General features: G+C 40.2%; 1 protein-coding gene across 1 annotated transcript in view; it reads left to right on the top strand.

Moving 5' to 3' along the window:
• The first annotated feature begins 449 nt into the window (after nucleotides 1-449).
• Nucleotides 450-18,690, top strand: part of LOC126299004 (circadian locomoter output cycles protein kaput) — a 701,868-nt gene continuing 683,627 nt past the window's right edge. Inside the window, exon 1 of the mRNA XM_049990634.1 lies at nucleotides 450-643. Within this exon, the coding sequence (XP_049846591.1) occupies nucleotides 588-643 (56 nt within the window). The 5' untranslated portion in view covers nucleotides 450-587. The remainder of the gene's footprint in view (nucleotides 644-18,690) is intronic.

The following is an 18,690-nucleotide window of genomic DNA, read 5'->3' as shown; positions in this document are numbered from 1 at the left end:
AATAATTGTAAGCAAAGTAGAAAAGATACTCCAAAATCCCTAGGTCATAACTGCAATACTAAACCACTCTATATGTAAAAAAAAATTCAAATTTTTCTATTTGGTAGTTTATTCATAAATGTTCCTCAAACTTAGTGATTTTGACGTGGGTAGCATAGGAACCTCTGGCTCCCCTTAAGGGAAACATGGAAGGACCGACACAATCAATAAGAAGAAGCTGTAATAGCCTACGTGGCCTGACGCAGACTGGAGAGTACAGACATTAACGAGGAGTCGCCTCAGCCGGGAGCTCGGTGCCAACTGCCGGCCGGGCGCGCGCTGCCGCTGGCGCCATCGCGGCGGCGACGGCGCGGGGGGCGTGTCCCGCGGTGGCGGCCCGCGCATGCGCGTGGAAGCGCGGCGCGGGGTGGGGGGCGGCGTCGCGGCGTCGAGCGCGCCTGCCCAGTAGTGTGCGGGCAGCGCGCCAGGCGGCACGTCGCCAGCCGGCATGTGCTAGGGACGCAGCCACCACGGAGTTCCTCGCGGCACCCACTGCGAGCCAATGCGCCGCCTTCTCGGCTGCGGGCGCTGGCGCTGACCAACACGCCATGAGCCAGCTGGGGACGGTGTACGCCACCAAGCGGCGACGGCGCAACGGCAAGAGGTGCGTGCTGCGTCCTCACGTGCTCGCGCTCGTCAGCTGATAGCCTTCGCGTGACGACGGCCGGACACTCTTTCCCTTCCCGCAGCTGCCGACGTTGCGTGGACCCGCCGGCTGAGCCTCTAGAACGGCTACTTTGTCGAACGCCTGGGGAATTACACGCTCTCTATGCTCCTCTCACGTCTCGTCGGCCACTGCTGAGATTATATGACTCTACGTGGGCTGTTACCCGTATCTGATACGAGTGAGCCAGAAATAATAACACGTTGTTTGGCGTGAACTGTGTCTGGTTCTCGAATGATATAGGTTAAATATATGCTCGCAGTGAACGAACTGTATATTTTTTGGAAGTATCTGCTAACCTTTTTGTGTTAGAAGTCACTACAACCCTTTCAGGACTGACGCACTCCTCAGTGCTTCATCCCAGAATTCCATTCTCAAGAGTGGTACAAATGCTTCGATCTTCCATTCGTACTGATACAATCGATTTGTGCTGGAAGAAAAATTAAAATTCTCTCCAGTGTGACCTACAGCGAGGACGTATTTTACGTAGAGTAAGCCATTTACCAAACGCACATTGACAATAGCGGAGTTTTCTAATTTACGTGAGTATACTACGTCGTAATTGGTACCTCTTCTGTATCCCACGGCACGTGCAATGTTTTAGAGGGTGAAAGTTTTTCGCTAGTCACTGGGCACTTACTCTCTTGAGGCTACGCCATTTCTGGATAATGAAATGCCAGAGACCAGAAAAAGCGCCTCCACGATAATGGAACTGCCTGGACTAATTACTTCGACTCTCGGAATATTTCTCCGTCGTAAAGTTATGAAACAAAATTGCTCCAGATCGGTTTAAATTCATAAATAAATAATTAGTGTGAAGGACGTAACTTGGTTTTAAATATTAGCACGTATTCGATGGAAACGTCGTTCTATGAAAGCGTTTGTAAAATCGTAATTTATTCAATTACACTGCACTATTGGAACCCATTAGCGGATCAGGCATTCTTGTAGCCGCAATAACAATTTCTCGGGTGTTTTTTTTTTTTAATTTCTTTTTGTGAGATCAGTTAGTGTTATTCGCGCTCTTTGAATAATCATTATACATAAATTGCTTTGAAACATTTCGCTTATTATTTCGGATTTATATAGAAAAAATATAAAAGATTTTATTACGCCAGGTCTTAAGCCAGATGCTCTATTTTAAATTAGACTCGTCTATCCCAGTTGACGCCAGGGATCTGCTAAGTCTGGTCAAGAAATTTGTAAATTGCAGTTTTAAGGAAATATTGTATGTGCATTAATCTTTAACAGAACGCCGATGTATCGTTGAGTCGTTACTGTCAAATCACTGTTGCACCAAATTGTGTTCGCACGTACCGTTTCAAGTACTAGTGTGCTTATTAATTTTTGAACTGAGGCATCGGCGGTGACACAAGAAGAATCCATCGATTTTAGTAAAAACGGATCTTCGGGAAAAGTGGCTGAGTTGGGATATCGGAGGTGTACTCCCCACCAGGGAATGGCCAGTGTTTCTCTCACGCCGAGGTCAGTGTTGAACGGGGAACACTTCTTGCATAATGCCCATTGATTATTAGCCATCTTAGGTTCCCGGGTACCAATAACCATATCTCATCGATTACTGTTTGCCGAGAAGTAATCATAGCAGGGGGCTTTTGTGAGAAGCATGTCTGTCATTAGGTAGCGTGTAACATCTACGCGATGAGGCTGGAAAATGAAGACTTATTATCACGTGAGTCACAGATTCCTGACATTCATCCGAGCGTCTCAATTAATGATTCTTTTTTGAACTGGTCACCTACTGTTCGGGGTATTAAAGTAGGGTATTTTACGATGAGTGGAAGTCTCTTCTGCATGCAGATATGGGTGGCGGTGGCGTACCGACTAACTCGCAACATTCTCAACAACGCCCATATTCCACTTCGCTGATGCTGTCGTGAATTAACTGACTAATGTCCTCTGCTACCGGACGAATTTTACATTTAATTAGTTATAAAATTAATTTTGGATCAGTTAATATGTTAACGTTTCAAGAAATATTACATTTTTACATCTTGTACTTCTACCAATAGTCGAAAAGATTATACCCCGCAGTAGGTACTTCATATTAATAATTGTTAATGAGTATTACAATTTATATTCTGCAAAAGCGTTTAAGCCGGTGATTTTACTCGAGCATTCCTGCAAAACCGCCATTGTACGCAAACAAGATTTCCTGCTTCTTTGGCAAACAATGAAATACAATCATGTGATACATAAAGCAATTAGCAGTCAGTGATGCGATACAGTAAATATTTGCGGAACATTTCGAAGAGAATCAGTTCTGCACTAATCAGTATTCATCCGTTACTAGTCAAGTAAATAATTCACCCTCGAATCTAATACCAGCTATAAGTTACTAGCGTTCACCACACTATGATTTACGCAGCAGAATATAATCTCTTTTCATTTTTTTCCTGCAATTTAAACGACATTTAGACTATCTCGTTAGAGATCAGAAGTCCAGCAATCATTATTTGCATTACAATTGAGCTGAAAATATCCACATGAAGAAGGCTTATGAAAAACATTTTGGTGATGCCTTAGCTGAGTCTACAACTTTAACTGGAATCTAAATACAACGTGTAATTCATGGTGGTGACTAAAAAAAAAATATGTGACATGCAGCCAAGAAAAGGCTATTTCGTGGTATTCCGAAAGTGCAGTAGTTCCTGTTATTCTGCTACAGTGCAGTTCCCTGTGTAAGCCAGGGAGTACGTCTGAATGAATTAATAACCTGAGTGAGTAATGGGACCCATTAGTTACGGACACAGATCGGTCACACGATGTGCTGCCTTGGGTTGGAGAGTTCTGCAATTTAAAAGCGTAAAAGTAACCAATAACATCATAGTGACAGAGTATTGGGCGTACTCTTCATGACAGAATACTGATGCAGTGATTCGTGACGTCTCAGATGTTCACATGTTATCAGATCCACGCAAAAGTCGTATGTTAATCATGTGCCACTGACTGTGTAAGCAGTTGATCACATTGGATGGAAGAACATATATGTCTTGACAATCTTCTGCTCTGGGAGCGCTTTTGATGCGAAGTTTATTTGTTGCAAGAAATCACGGACTGTCGCACCTGAGGAACAAAATCGGATTGGGTCGGCGCCTTTGTCGGATAGTTGTCGGGCTAGTAAATCAGTTAGCCGCACGTCTTTTCCTAACAGTTGATTTCTGTTTGAAAAAATATAGTCGCAGCTTTCTATCTAAGCAGTCGCTGCCTCCATATCTGTTTGGATGAGTGAGATCATGTGCTGGAGAAGACACAGACCTATAGAACGATGCAACCTAAATCCCTGTTCTGCTCGAACCGACATTCGTGTTGATTATTGGAATATTTGATGCCATAAATTTAGAATGTCTAAGATATAATCTACCCATCATGACCAATCAGACTATGGATGTGGTACCCGGCTTTACAGACGAGTGGAAGTGGGTAAGCGTACAATATTCGTTGCATTAAGTCGTCCCTAAAAGATCAAACACAATCGACACCAATAATGTGTGGGCAGATCTTGGAAATATAGTGTTTTGAATAGCTTTCCTTAGTGAACAGCTAATACGCTGCACAGTTGTCTCTGATTTCCATTTGGGATGCCTAATGCGTCACTTACTGTCTCTTGCACTAATGGTAACGTATGTGGCTGAACTATCGCTAACAACGCAGCGTTTAAACCCGCAATTTTGGAACTAACAACATTACAGTATCAAGCATTTTGAAACAATTTAAGGAAAAACACGATGTACGATGCAATCAAGACGACCTCCCAGTACCCCTAAATGTTTATCGCCAAATGCCAGTTATGAGTCATTTAGTAAGAAATGAACCAAATCGTAAAACTGTACCATCCTGCAGCCATGACTTAACGGAATTTATCTAGTGTTAAATCTTTACATACTGAAGCAGATTAACTTCTTTTTTTATTTTCATTATGTTAATTAATTGCTTTGGTACAATTACATGAACTCTTTCAAATATTTTTTTAAGTGGTTTAGTCTCTTTCGGCCAGGTTATGTTTAGATTCCTCATCATTCCTCTATCAGCGGTGTTCATGTTTTTTTCTTTCATTATTTCTCCTGCCTGACCGTACTTGAATGTCAAAAAACGGAGAAAACTCTTTGTTAGATATGCTTCCCTTTCATTGATGTGAAGCGGGATTGTGGTAGCCATTTTGCGATTATAAGCGCAATTCTAACAGGATTTCAATGTGAATGTGCTATGTTGAATTCAGTGGATTAACCTCTGTTACAGAACGATCTGTATGCGACAGACGTTTTATGTTTTGATGTAACAGAAATGCGACGTTTCTAATTCCTTCGGGAACAACTACTGTCGCGGTTTCTTTGATTTTCTTTGAAGGTACGATTCTTGGCGACATTTTTCAGCGGCACTTCAGAGTTATACTTCATGGGTATTCGGGGGTTCATATTTTCCTGGACATAGATGTCGATGTTTTATGTATTTGTTGTGAACAAAAATAACAGTACACACGTATGAAATTTTCAAGATCTCTTTTTAAACAAATCTAGCCAAGGGGTTCACATTTTCTTTGTCACACTGTAAATAAAAAACCAACTTGCAGCTATAATTTATGTAAGTAGTTTATATTTTTGCGTATTATAACGTTAAGGTAGCGTGGTAGGAACAATGCGCGGATTGCAGGGTCTTTATCCGAAATTACCACCTAACGAGGAAGTGTTGCGAATGAATTATTCGGCCTTTTAGCGCTTCAGACCCTTCCGCTAGCGTAGCCCTCTACGTTTTCTATTTATGATGCGTTGATAATTTTTCCGGAACTACAGACCCACTCATGACGGATGATTTACACCTGAAGTGCCATGATCCACTGCTTTTCTAGATACATATCAATTATCTTTCATTAAAAATGACAGTCAGTTCATTGTTGTCTTGTAGCATACATTGAATTTAATGTAACTGCTTGAGCAAGCTGAGTAGATAAATCACTAACTGGCTTATAGACAACAGATTTTTAATAAACGTAAACATGATCCGTAATGGGTTGTAATGCGATTTTTATTTAATGGTGCGATTAGCTAATTTCGAGTACGTGTCATTGTCAAGCACATTTGTAACATCTATACTTCATCTCATTTTAAAATCACTTTTAACTACAAATAAAAAGTAGACAGATTCTGTCATTTTTACTTGTAATTAAGAATGATTTGAAAATGACATGAAGTACAGATGTTACAAATGTACTTGACAATGACACGTGGTCTAAATTAGCTAATCGTACGATTAAATAAAAATCGTCTTACAGCCTAGTACGGACCTCGTTTACGTTTATTAAACATCCGGAGGCTGTGGATTCTCACAAACACAAAAATTTTAAAGACAATAGATTGTTTCTTAAATGCGCTAAAACAAGATACGTAAAGATTATGTCACATAGCTCTTGTAAAGGCAACATTTTATTATTGCTACATGATCAAAGAATCATCCAGTTATTTTAAATTTTTGGGACTGACGATAAAACGAAAACGTTTTTGGAAGTATCACATTTAATATCTTATGCCGAAACTAACCATCTGTGCAGTTCACCTATACGGTAATTTGATACGCGGTAGATTGTTTGGTTTTATTATTTTCAAACTACTATGTCTTTGGAATCGTATTTTCTGGAACTAAGCCAAGACAGTATACATATCCACTGCTGGATCTGTAGTTAATAGTAAGGACTCACTCAAAAACAGCTGCCGCAATTTACGCACTGAAAACTAGATGAAAAACCGAATTGCACTAATGTGTCACTTCGTTATATATTTATAAAAAGATGAGCACTGTTTTGTAGGTGTCATTAATGTAGGCACTGAACAGTAATAAAAAGTGATAGTGATAAACATCGGACGTAAGTATCTGAATTTAATGATTGAGCTCTTTTCATTCTCTACGGCGTTTCCTCCTAGTAGAGCAGATCCCTTTATTGCGTTACACGTATATGAATACTGTCGCGAGTCTCGTGTTTTCTGTTTTTTTTTTTTTTTTTTTTTTTATTAAATCAGCATTCTGTGAACTGTACGTGGAATTATTCGTTCCATAAACGGGGAGCTTTGACTCAGATGGACCCGCGAAACCACAGAAAATAGATAAACAAACAAAATCTATGTTAAACAGTGTGGGAGGTATGACATGAATGTAATTGCCGGAGGTTGCATTTTAATCATTTCTGACACTGGTAATAAAAATGACGCGAAGCAGGGGTTCTGGTTGTCGCATAAGTGAAGAAACGCACGCGGCGAGGCCATTCTACAAATGGCCCGGGTCCTCTTCCGCAGATACTAAATGTCTCGTTAAGCATTCTGCCTGTGGAACGGGGGGGGGGGGGGGGCCTCTTACGATATCCTTATCCAACTCTGTTGTGCGCGCGCCGTGAAATAACCCTGATTTTATTTCGTCGGAAATAATTATCCACTGCTATAAGTACGATGGCAAAGATTGGACTCACTGCGTTTGTGAACTCATGCCCTGTCCCAATGACGCTCAACCTTCGTCTTCCTTCCTTGCTTCTTAACCGTTTTGTACTGCGCCTGTGTGTGTGAACGTGAGCACGCGTTTGTGTGTGTGTATGTGTGTGTGTGTGTGTGTGTGTGTGTGCGTGTGTGAGGGAGAGAGAGCGTGTGTTTCTCTTATAATTTATTCTTCTGAAATATCAAATGACAGTTTTTTACTTTCGCAAACATGTTAAATGTTGTCCCCAACACCTTCCGCCAATCATTTTAAGAGCGCCGAATTGATTTCAGTTACATTTAAATCCTGAACAACTAACCGACGAAAACCACACGTCACTCTCATTTGAACTTACATGCGGTATACATACATGGGCAGCAACAATATTTCTGAAACGTTGTAAGAATGGAAACGACGTTTTCTGCACGTTATACGATAGTACTCAAAGAGGTTAACATTTTTTTCTTTGTTTATACCTTAGTACTCGTATTATGTGCCTAAACACGTAAGCAATTATGTGTCCTTTTTTTTCCAAACGGGACGATGTAATCTTTACTGCCATTCGATGGTTGAGAAATCAGTGTTTGTAGCGAAACTCTTCGCACAATTATCCGGGAAATGTACTAAATATGACGCGGAAATGTGTCGACTCGCTACTCTTTCAACCTGTCAACATGTGTGTATTCGGTAGGAGACATGAAACTGCGCTCTGCCGGCGGGCGGTTCTTTCTTTGGCTTATTTCCCAGATTTTTTTTAACTACAGACGCAAATGAATGGTATATCACAATACTACTTTTTTTGCAAAGGTTCTTGAATGTCCTTAAAAAATTGCAACATTGCATTTGACAGAAAAGTTGTTGTTTCGTAATCTGAACCATACAGTAAAATAATCTTTAGCGTCCTATCACTTGGCAAAAACTTTGTTTCTATATCTTTAACTATCTATGCGATACGACAACTGTTGCGTAGGATACGCTTTGTATATGGCTCGAAACTGTTTTTAATTTGCGGGATCATCATTTGTAAATTTCGCTAGTGTACCTTATAGTGAAGACATGTCTTGTTAACGCAAAGCAATTCAATTCTTATGAAGCAAAAATGGCATCAGTAAAGAAGCAAAAGAACAAATTTCACGGACTAAAACGTAAACATTTCTGTGAAACATTCTCAGGTGATCATTCACGGTTCGGAAGCCAGAAGGTAATAAACTTTGTTGAATTTGTTCTGAAAATTTGAAAATCACATTATCCCCGGCCTCTGGGATGCAAAACGGATTTCTTCTGCCGTCATAATACGTTTTTTCGAAGCTTACAGAATGCCATAGAGGCGTACCATGTTTTAAAAAAAGTTATTTTAAGGTGCTGCTTTAACAGTTTCCAGAATTATTTACGTCCGTTGTTACTTGCCTTCCGTTTGGTGTGTGAATTTCTGTGCGGTGACTCACGGGCGGTTCGATACCTGCTCCGCTGGGGTAGCGTCTGTAAGCTGCGTCGTACCAGCCGACGATGTTTTCCCCGGCAGCTCGCACTGCCGATCTTACCATTCCTTCTGCGAGTTCTCAGCACTAGTACTGGGAAGCTACGCGGAGCGAAAAACAAATGGTCTGGCCTTACTGTCACTTACATCATCGCTTCTGCCAGACATCATCCGCTACCGCATGTCATAAATACAAATGAAGGTTTTTACGAATAACTCACAAAAATAGTAACGTAGTCCATCTCTGTGGTATGTCGAATACTTTTATGGGGCTTGTATGAAATTTCTTTTGGTCCCGCTTAAAGCGTGTTAGTAGTGTGGACTTATTGCCGTCTGATATCCGCACAACATACCGACAATAATCGTTTTGAACTTTGCTAAGAGACCTGTGATGAACTTCAACCTCTCATGCATGTCTTCATTTTCTTTTACAGTTTTATACACTCACTTGTATGAATGCAAAAGAGTTATGTTTACCTTATCGAACAAAACAGGAACAAATACTTTTAAATCGCAACACTTGAAGAGTTTAAAAATGAAATCTTTGACGCAGACTGGTGTTTCTTCTCTAGATCAATAGCTGTGATCAGAATGCAGTTGAGTCAGTACCAGAGAAGCCGAAAGATAACAGGATTACCGTCTTCACCGTTCCAATAACACGTGTCTGAATAAAAGAATTGAATATCAAAACCAAAATATTTATGTACTGAGTATCCGTTACGTTGTTTCTCCAATTTCCTTTGTTTCATTTGTGGCAAACAATATCAGTAAACAGTAGTCTAATATTTAGATGAGTTATAGACGAAATCTACCTCAAATTATTTCCCACTTTGTAAGTTATAGGGCGATATAGTACAAATATGTATATTAAAATATGTAGTCCTACTTTTCAGTGATATTGTGGAGTTTCACAGTGTTTAGTTTTCCTCTATGTTTTGCCAGAATCTGTTATAGCCTTAACTATGCCTATCTTGTGTCAATACATAATACGAGACGGATCTCACCTGACGAGAAATTGACACATAAAGTTAACGACTTGCTCGAAACATCCAGTATGGCAGATGAATAATACCTTCTTCTTACTGCGCTAACCTTTGACACACCTAACGTGTTAAGTGTATTATTTTCATGAAATTTAAATAAGCCATTACATCTCTTTGTATCTTTATAATTTTGTTTTAATGCTGCATTGATATTCTTTCACGGTTTCCCGATGGAACTGTTGAACATTTTAGCATCGCCGGTCGTGGATTTCGCGACTTGGTGTGAAAGCATCCACCATACATCATAATGGATAAAGTTTTTGTAGTACAATTTTATCTGTTTCAAATGACTCTAAATTTAAATCATTATCATATTTCCGACATCCTTCATGCTTCCGTGGCGTGTAACTATTAATAACAGATCTGGCCCAGAATTCTTCTTACGTAACATCAGAATCCATCCAAATGTACCTGGTTTGACCGTCCGTACAGTTTTGGTGACGATTCTTATATCATTTACCACTTGGCACATCGTAAATGTCACCAAATGATTATGAGTTCCCAGAGGTGCAAATTTTCTATGCAAAATTAAACATTTCTAAATATTAAATCTTGGCGATAACATTTTCTGTTAGAGTTATCGGTAATCTGCTTAACGTACAGTTCTTCCGTATAAAACAGGATCACGCCGTGTAAGTATTATACAATTTCTTCTTACAGTTGTTCGACTTACGCAGAGTCTTTGAAGAGGATGTCTTTTTTTTCACATTAAAAAAAAGGAAGGTTCGTTTAGAAATCACGGTAGTCGATAACGGGGCGTGTTAATATTATTAAAGTTTATAAGGACGTGTGAATGGGTTATCAAAACCCATAACATTTCCAGTGGGAAATTACTTTAAATTCTGCACGCGTGTGTCTTCTACTTCATTCGTGAACATGGAACTACAATCCGAATGCTTTTGTCATTATTTCTCCACAGACGTGCTAATCCAGAGGTCCTTCATCATGTTGTGGAATAGGGACATCACCATAGTACCTAATAATAAATAATCATTTGATAAATACGAACTGAATACAGCTGCATTTATACTGGTATTTATTTGTTTTCCAACGTCAAAAGTCGTCTTCGGGCTTGATAGTCATTGTTAATTGTCGTTCTAAGCCGAAAGCACGCCGGCCACGGTGGCCGAGCGGTTCTAGGCGCTTCAGTCCGGAACCATGCGGCTGCTACGGTTGCAGGTTTGAATTCCGCCTCGGGCATAGATGTGTGTGATGTCCCTAGGTTAGTTAGGTTTAAGTAGTTCTAAGTCTAGGGAACTGATGACCTCAGATGTTAAGTCCTATAGTGCTTAGAGCCATTTGAACCATTTTTGAACCGGAAGCACGTTCTCCGTGTGAGTAAGTACTACACCCACAATACTGCGTTTTCCGCTCTTGGATATAATCTGTTACATTTTATAATTCTGCCCTCAAATCTTTTTTTCGATTTCTGATCTTTCTGGAAGTAGGGCTTTTGAATGAGATTCCCATTTTGAAAGCAAAAATGCCCAGTGTAACTTTTGGGGTTAGTAAAAATAGAATTCTTCTTCTAGTGTGAAGGAAGACTCAGTTTAATGCGCTATCGACAACAAGGTAAATAGAGTGGTAGGTTTCCTGAATACAAATACAGACTGTTGATGAACGGACTAAGATTTAAATGTTCGCACCGTCATAGGTATGTTTCTGAACGAAGGTAATGTACTGATGAGGACCGACATACAGAAATAGTCCTGAAATATTTTTAGCAATAGAACAGTTTCTTTTATGTATTACTTTGAGTGGTACAGATAACCGCTTTTGTACTGAAAACATTAGTCAGCTTCGCGAATAACATATCTGCTCTTTTTTGCGGTAAAAGTCTATGCGGCTGTCATGATTTAGGTTTTCCGTGGATTCTCTGAATCACTTCAGGTGATCGCTGGAACTGAGTTACGGTTACTTTCTTCCTCCGTCGATGTTATTACTACAAATGTAATGTCTTGATGTCTACAAGACCTCAAAATCTGACCTTCATGTGCAGTCCAACTGGGAGAACGCCATAACTGCACAGCACGATAGCCATCACGTGGGTCGTTTCTTCACTAAACCTGTACACTGATCTAAAAGCGTTTTTATTTTCTTCTTTTATTTTCTATGGTAAATAGATCGTTTATATTCTATGTTACAACAGATACTGGAAACGTTTCGCTATGTACACACATTTATCTCACATTTTAAACATTTTCCACTTTTGTTAACCCATCTCGTCTCCCTCCAAACCAGTAAATCATATATCTTCTGACAACTGGGAACATTACATGTCATACCTGATAGAGTTGTTCATCCCTTGACAACCGTTTAGTCCAGTCTTGATATGCTGAAACACTGCATATAGAGTAATATAGGATAGGGACTCAGAAGCTACAAAGTATTTGGCACAAATTCTTGACATACTAACTGAAAAATTGTCACAACTAATTGTTGTTGCTGGTTGTAAGTTAGAACAAACGGCGCGATGGATGATCCGTCGAAGACGGGTCTTGCAACGGTCTCTGCCACTCAAGCGAGGCATTGTCTCACGTACCATCTTCGAGTGAATTTCGGGCGTCACATGTTCCGACGCTTAATGCGAAATAGGTTGCAATCATTCATCCATTTACATCTCGTGATTTCCGTACTCGGAAAGTGGCATCCTCACCTTGAAAAAACACATTTATTCTTTTTTGTAACTTGTTTAGAATACTGTGGGTGAAAGTGAGACTTTATTGTTTATAGCAGTGTTCGATAGTATAGCTTCACTTTCGGATATCTTAGTCATTCCCATGCATCACGGCCGCACGGGGTAGCCGCGCGGTCTGTGGCGCCATGCCACGGTAGGCGCGGCTCCCTCCGTCGGAGGTTCGGGTCCTCCTTCGAGCATGGGTGTGTGTATTGTCCTTAGCATAAATTATTTTAAGTCAGATTATGTAGTGTGTAAACCTAGGGACCGATGACCTCAGCAGTTTGGTCCCGTAGGAACTTACCACAAATTTCCAAAAATATTCCATGCATCACGAACAATAATGAGTAACGTACTCCTCTGCCAAGGAGAACAATGTTTCCTCCACTGAATTAATGTCGCACAATGATACGATTTGGCGTTGTAAACAAACTGAAAGACTCTTCTGCTTTGAATCCACTAGTCCACTGGTTTCTCTACTTCAGTTGTATTTCCGTAAGTGGTGAGTGAAGAATATCTTGCGAAGTGAAAGGTGTCACCCCTGCACCCCTTAATGTCTTTAATGCGTTAGAAGATAGGGGGATGTGGGGGGCGGCCTTATCGGAGTTTAAGGGAAAATTCCACAGAGAAGTGATGCACCATCATCTTTCGAAAGATACTGTACCTCAGAACATCTCACTACATTCATTTCCTCCACGCCGACACCCTTTTCGACAGCTGTAGCAGAATTAACAGGAGAAATCGAGTTCTTAGCTAAAGTGCATGTATGGCTAGTTTTAAACATGCTGCCGTAAACCTCGTACCTTGTTATCGTAAAACTTCGCGTCGAAGAACATTTCTGTCATTAATATAGCATTATTTAATGATATCAGTCCAAGGAATAACCAACTTACTTCAGTACCAGGCACGTGCTGCATTTATTACAGGACTATCATAAGTGGTAATTCACTTTCTTGCTTCTGGCCTTCGACAGATTTAAATTGTTTCTTTGTCGCATTCATCCGTTATAAGCAGTGTTAATAGAACCAACTGGTGCTGGTTTCACAATAGAAGAAAAAGGCGTTTGTCAATACGTTACTAGTTTTTATTCTTACCTCAGAAGAGAGATGCCGTTAAATAGTTGTCGGAGAAATAAGTAACCTGATGGTTGCGCGGGTGTCGAATCTCCGATGCAAAAGTTCGAGATTCGATTTCGTTCTGATACTTAAAGTTATTTTATCCCTTGTAGTGCACTGTGTTTGGGTTCCACAGTGTACTGTAGTCAACTAGTTAGTGCTTCGACGACCCGCTTCGCAGGACGGTGGAAAGTAGTGCTTACGGCTTCAGAGAGGACAGCAAAGCAATGTCGTATTCAAACTAGCCTCCGTGTTGATGGCCACATTGCTTACACACTACCAACGTAAGAATTACGAGCTCACGTGTACCAAGTTGGCTTCCTAATACTGCTTGGCGTAATATGAGTATCCATCTAACACGGTATAAGTCCGCCATCTTATCCGAAAACAGTCTGAATTTTGCTGGAGACGCTGCATATAAATCTTGAATGGGCCAACGTACTTCAGTTTATACCACCCCTCGCAAAGCTGCCGATCTAATTCTTTGAGAGCCGTTGAACGGCAGTAAACAGTCCTTAATAAGTTTCGCCATAAAGACGGCAATGACTCAGCAGTACTGAAACGCGGTTTACGTGGTATATAGGGAAGGCGAGTCATCTCATTCTCGTAAAACTGTCCTTTAACATTTATGCACGCGGTAAGCTGCAGTCCCCTCCTGGGTCCAACGCTCGCGTCGTTGAACAAACTTTCTCACCCAAAACAGTCTTAATAACCTTACCGGTTACCTTTTCTCGTAGTGTTACCTCAACGTTCTCAGGAAACTACGCAATACCAAGACCAAATCAGCACAGAACCTGCACTGTACTTCACATTTGGAAGGAGACGTTCGCATAGTACCCTTTCTCTCGCGTAACCACGCCATAAGGCAGACGCGAGACTAAAAACATACTCACCTAACGACACGACGTGTTTCATTAGAGTTGAAAAAATAACGAAGCCTACTGCAGAGTATCATAAGAAAGCGTAGACTACAGACCGAGTGACGTGGCATAGTGGTTAGCACCCCGGACTGGCATTCTGGAGGATGTGGGTTCAAACCCGCGTCCGGCCATTCTGATTTAGGTTTTCCGTAATTTCCCTAAATCGCTTCAGTCAAATGCCGGGGTGGTTCCTTTGAAAGGGCACGGTCGACTTTATTTTCCATCCTTCTCTAGTCCGATGGGACCGATGATCTCGCTGTTTGGTCCCCTCCCCTCCAAATCAATCAACCATCAGTAGACTACGGTACTTCCCCTAGTTGCCTGGGCAGTAAAGATCGTAACCGCGTTACCTCCTCGTTATATGTGTTCCATAGCTATCTGGTTTTACCTCATTTCGATCCCTTTGTCTGCGTGTGCGATCAGTATCTTACTAGTTTCCACTAGAAACCTGATGCGGTGAACTACCTAGAAACTGAGTGAAGATATATAACGGGCTGCGTAACATACGGAACATTTTTGTTCTGCATCGTAATCACCTTGCCTGCTACTTAAAAATAAACAATATTTACAGCATAATTGAAATTTTTAATGTTTAAATGGCTCTGAGCACTATGGGACTTAAATTCTGAAGTCATCAGTCCTCTAGAACTTAGAACTCCTTAAACCTAACTTACCTAAGGACATCACTTACATCCATGCCCGAGGCAGGATTCGAACCTGCGACCATAGCGGTCGCCCCGGTTCCTGACTGTAGCGCCTAGAACCGCTCGGCCACACCGGCCGGCTTTAATGTTTAATTCAGGTTTTATTCCAAAACTGTTTATCTGTAACGTGAAACAAAGGGCTGTTGTAGCAAAAATGAAAAAAAGATACAGATTTATCATAAAGCACTAGACAACGCAGTTTCCTCGAAAAAAGGTGAAATTAAAAGAAAAGGCAAAATAAAAACGTATGAAGCGTTACTTCAACACCTGTCGAGCTTATATAAAAATGTTCTGTTGTTCATGAACAACCTTGGCACTTATCAATAACAACACGAAAGTCTTGCATTTGATCGTGATGCAGAACGTCCTATTGAGTACAATATAACCGCAATAAATATATAGATTTTTCCTCTTTGTGCATGTAAACTGTACTTTCACCAAAAGAAATTGTTTTTGTTACATACAAGCGCAGAAATTACGCGATCAGCTCATTTGTACTAGTAAGGAAAAAAAAAACACAATGGACTAACACCGAGCCGGCCGGTATGGCCGTGCGGTTCTAGGCGCTTCAGTCTGGAACCGCGGGACCGCTACGGTCGCAGGTTCGAATCCTGCCTCGGGCATGGATGTGTGTGCTATCCTTAGGTTAGTTAGGTTTAAGAAGTTCTAAGTTCTAGGGGACTGATGACTACAGATGTTAAGTCCCACAGTGCTCAGAGCCATTTGAACCATCATTTTTGACTAACACCGAAAAATGTGCGGTGCTGACCGTGTACCCAACAAACAAAATGAGAAGTCGTCATCTCCTAGTTTATCTCTGATACAGTAATTTATGTTTCTTTCCCTATCAATGCTACCGGTAATCCTACCATTTACTACATCACTTATGTACTGCACCGAAACAACTGAACCGCAGTTTTGATAGAGCCCAAATCTAGTTTCCATTGGTTAGTAGCCGAGGTTATGTCTTTCTTTCGAGAATAAGGCATTATATTTTCATAAAGTTGCTTTGCAAGACTTTCTCCAACAGTAGCTGTAGCACGAATGTCTTGAACGTGTTGTTACTTTTGTACTGCTTTCCTCGGTATTGTGTTTCTAGACACATTAGAACTCCGCTGGAAATATCGTGCCTGTTTTATCCTTATTAGAGGCAAACATCCTCTTTAATGCTCTTAAAGTCCATCTTTATACAAGATTGTTGCGGGACCTCGACTGTTCAATGTAAAATAAAAAAGAGCTTCATTAGTCGATATTTCCAGTATTATTTTATTTGGTTTGTGCAACCATGTTCAGTGTTATACTACGCCACTTACAGACCACATAATCGACGTGTAGGAAGAATCGCACCTCTTGTAAATTTAAAATAGGGGCCAGCATACAGTACTGGTCTCTGCAGTTTTATTCTTAAAACAGCGATCCCTTCGCTCATGACTTGCTCACAAGTGATGATCGAAAAGCGCGCTGTGTGACGAAGAAATGTACATACTGTATGCTGGCTGTTATTTCGGATGTACAGGAGGTGTGATTCTTCCTACACGTCTGTTAGTGAGCCTAAAGATGCCATAATGTAACACCGAAACTAGTTAGTTACTTAGTTACTTGCCCATTGATCAGTCTCACGGTAATCGTTATGTTGTGGAACGTATCAAGTGCATAAGAAATTTACACATGAATCAAGGTTCTTTTTTAAGCTTAAATTTTTTTGTACCTACCCCATTCCCTTAAATGGCACAAAATGCATATATTATACTTACATAATTATTTGTTCCTATTCAAGAATTCACCTATGGTAGACAAGGAGTTGTCAACGAGATATGATTTCAGTTTATCAGACATTTTATTTAATCTGGTAATTTATCGAAAAGTCGTACAGCAGCATGTTTTACGTCTTTCTGTGCAAAAAAAGGTTAAGTAGAGGATAGTGTCAGTCTTTTTTTCTTCTGGTATTATAATGATGAATGTCACTGTTGTTTTTAAACTGGCCCATGTTGTTGAGAACAAATTTCGTTACTGAGTAGATGTACTGTGAGGCTGTTGTGAGCATTCCTAACCTCTTAAACAGATGCCTACAAGATGTGCGACTATGAGTCCCACACATTATTCTAACCACTTTCTTCTGAGCAGTGAATACTTTTTGCCTAAGTGTTGAGTTACCCCAAAATATTATTCCGTATAACACCAGAGAGTAAAAGTATGCAAAGTATGTTAACTTAGAACCTAGTCGCTTTCGGAGATCCAAAATATGAATTTTTCAATTAAGATTCTCAACTATATGCACATCCAAAAACTTGGTATGCTCTACCCTGGCTACTGACTTCTGTTGATGTGTTATATTTACTGAAGGAACTATACTCCTTGCGGTAGAAAATTTGATGTACTGTGTTTTTTTCTTTTCAAAGTTCAGAGCAAGCCTATTCGCAGAAAACTAATCAATAACTTTTCCAAGGACATTATGTGTATCATTTTCTATTGGGGTTTATTTTACTGGATTAATAATGATGCTTGTATCATCAGCAAACAGTGTCAGGCTAGCATCTTGTTTCAGATAAGAAGGCAGGTCATACACATATATCGAAAACAGAAGGGGACCCGTTATCGAACCCTGTGGAACACCAGTTGCACAAATAAAATAAGACTGAAAATTTAGTAGGCTCAAGGTGTTTTGATTAGACGTTCCCTCTTTAATGCTCTCCTTTCTTTATCAGTAATTGAAATTGTCTTCCATTATTTCACACAGAAAAAAAATTTGTTTCCCATTACTTGCCACGAGGGTAGCCGCGCGGTCTTGGAGCCTTGTCACGGTACACGCGGCTAACCCCTCCCCCTCCCCTCCCGACAGAGGTTCGAGTCCTCGATCGGGCATGGGTGTGTGTGTTGTCCTTTGCGTAAATTAGTCTGAGTTAGATTAAGGGGGGTAGGACGAAAAACGGGCCGACTTGGAGCAGGAGAGGCATCACAGGACATTTTAATTTCCACTGTCTATACTTTAACAAACAAATTCATAAAAATTTGTCAGCATCACCAGGAAGGATTCAAGATACACACTCATTGCAGTGGAAGATCGAAAACATAACAAAATAAATTTCTTTACGTGTGAAATTTCATGATTCTGTCACTTACTAACGGCTGAATTTGCTGCTATAGGTACGCTTTTCTTCATAAGTTAGTGAGAATCTTCGATGAATTTTGCACAGCATACAAACCACACTTACAGGTGTATGAAACTCTAGGATTTATTTAATTTATGAAAAAACGAATGAGCTGTTATATTTTCAACTTCATGTTTAGAAAAAACGCAAATTTTCTAGTTAATTACCTCAATTTTTACCACAGTTTTTAATAGATTTGTAAAATTATAGAGTTTCATACACCTTTGAGTATGGTTTGTATGCTGTGCAAAATTCATCGAAGAATCTCTCTTTCTTATGATGAAAAGTGTACCTATAGTAACAAATGCTGCCATTAGTAAGTGAAAAAAATAATGAAATTTCACATGTAAAAAAAATATTTTGTTTTGTTGTCGAACTTCTACTCCTGTGAGTGTAAATTCTGAATCCTACCTGGTCATGCTGACAAG

The sequence above is a fragment of the Schistocerca gregaria genome, chromosome X (assembly GCF_023897955.1).
Source record: "Schistocerca gregaria isolate iqSchGreg1 chromosome X, iqSchGreg1.2, whole genome shotgun sequence".
In the NCBI taxonomy this organism is placed as follows: Eukaryota; Metazoa; Arthropoda; class Insecta; order Orthoptera; family Acrididae; genus Schistocerca; species Schistocerca gregaria.
This window is presented reverse-complemented; position numbering and strand designations above follow the sequence as displayed.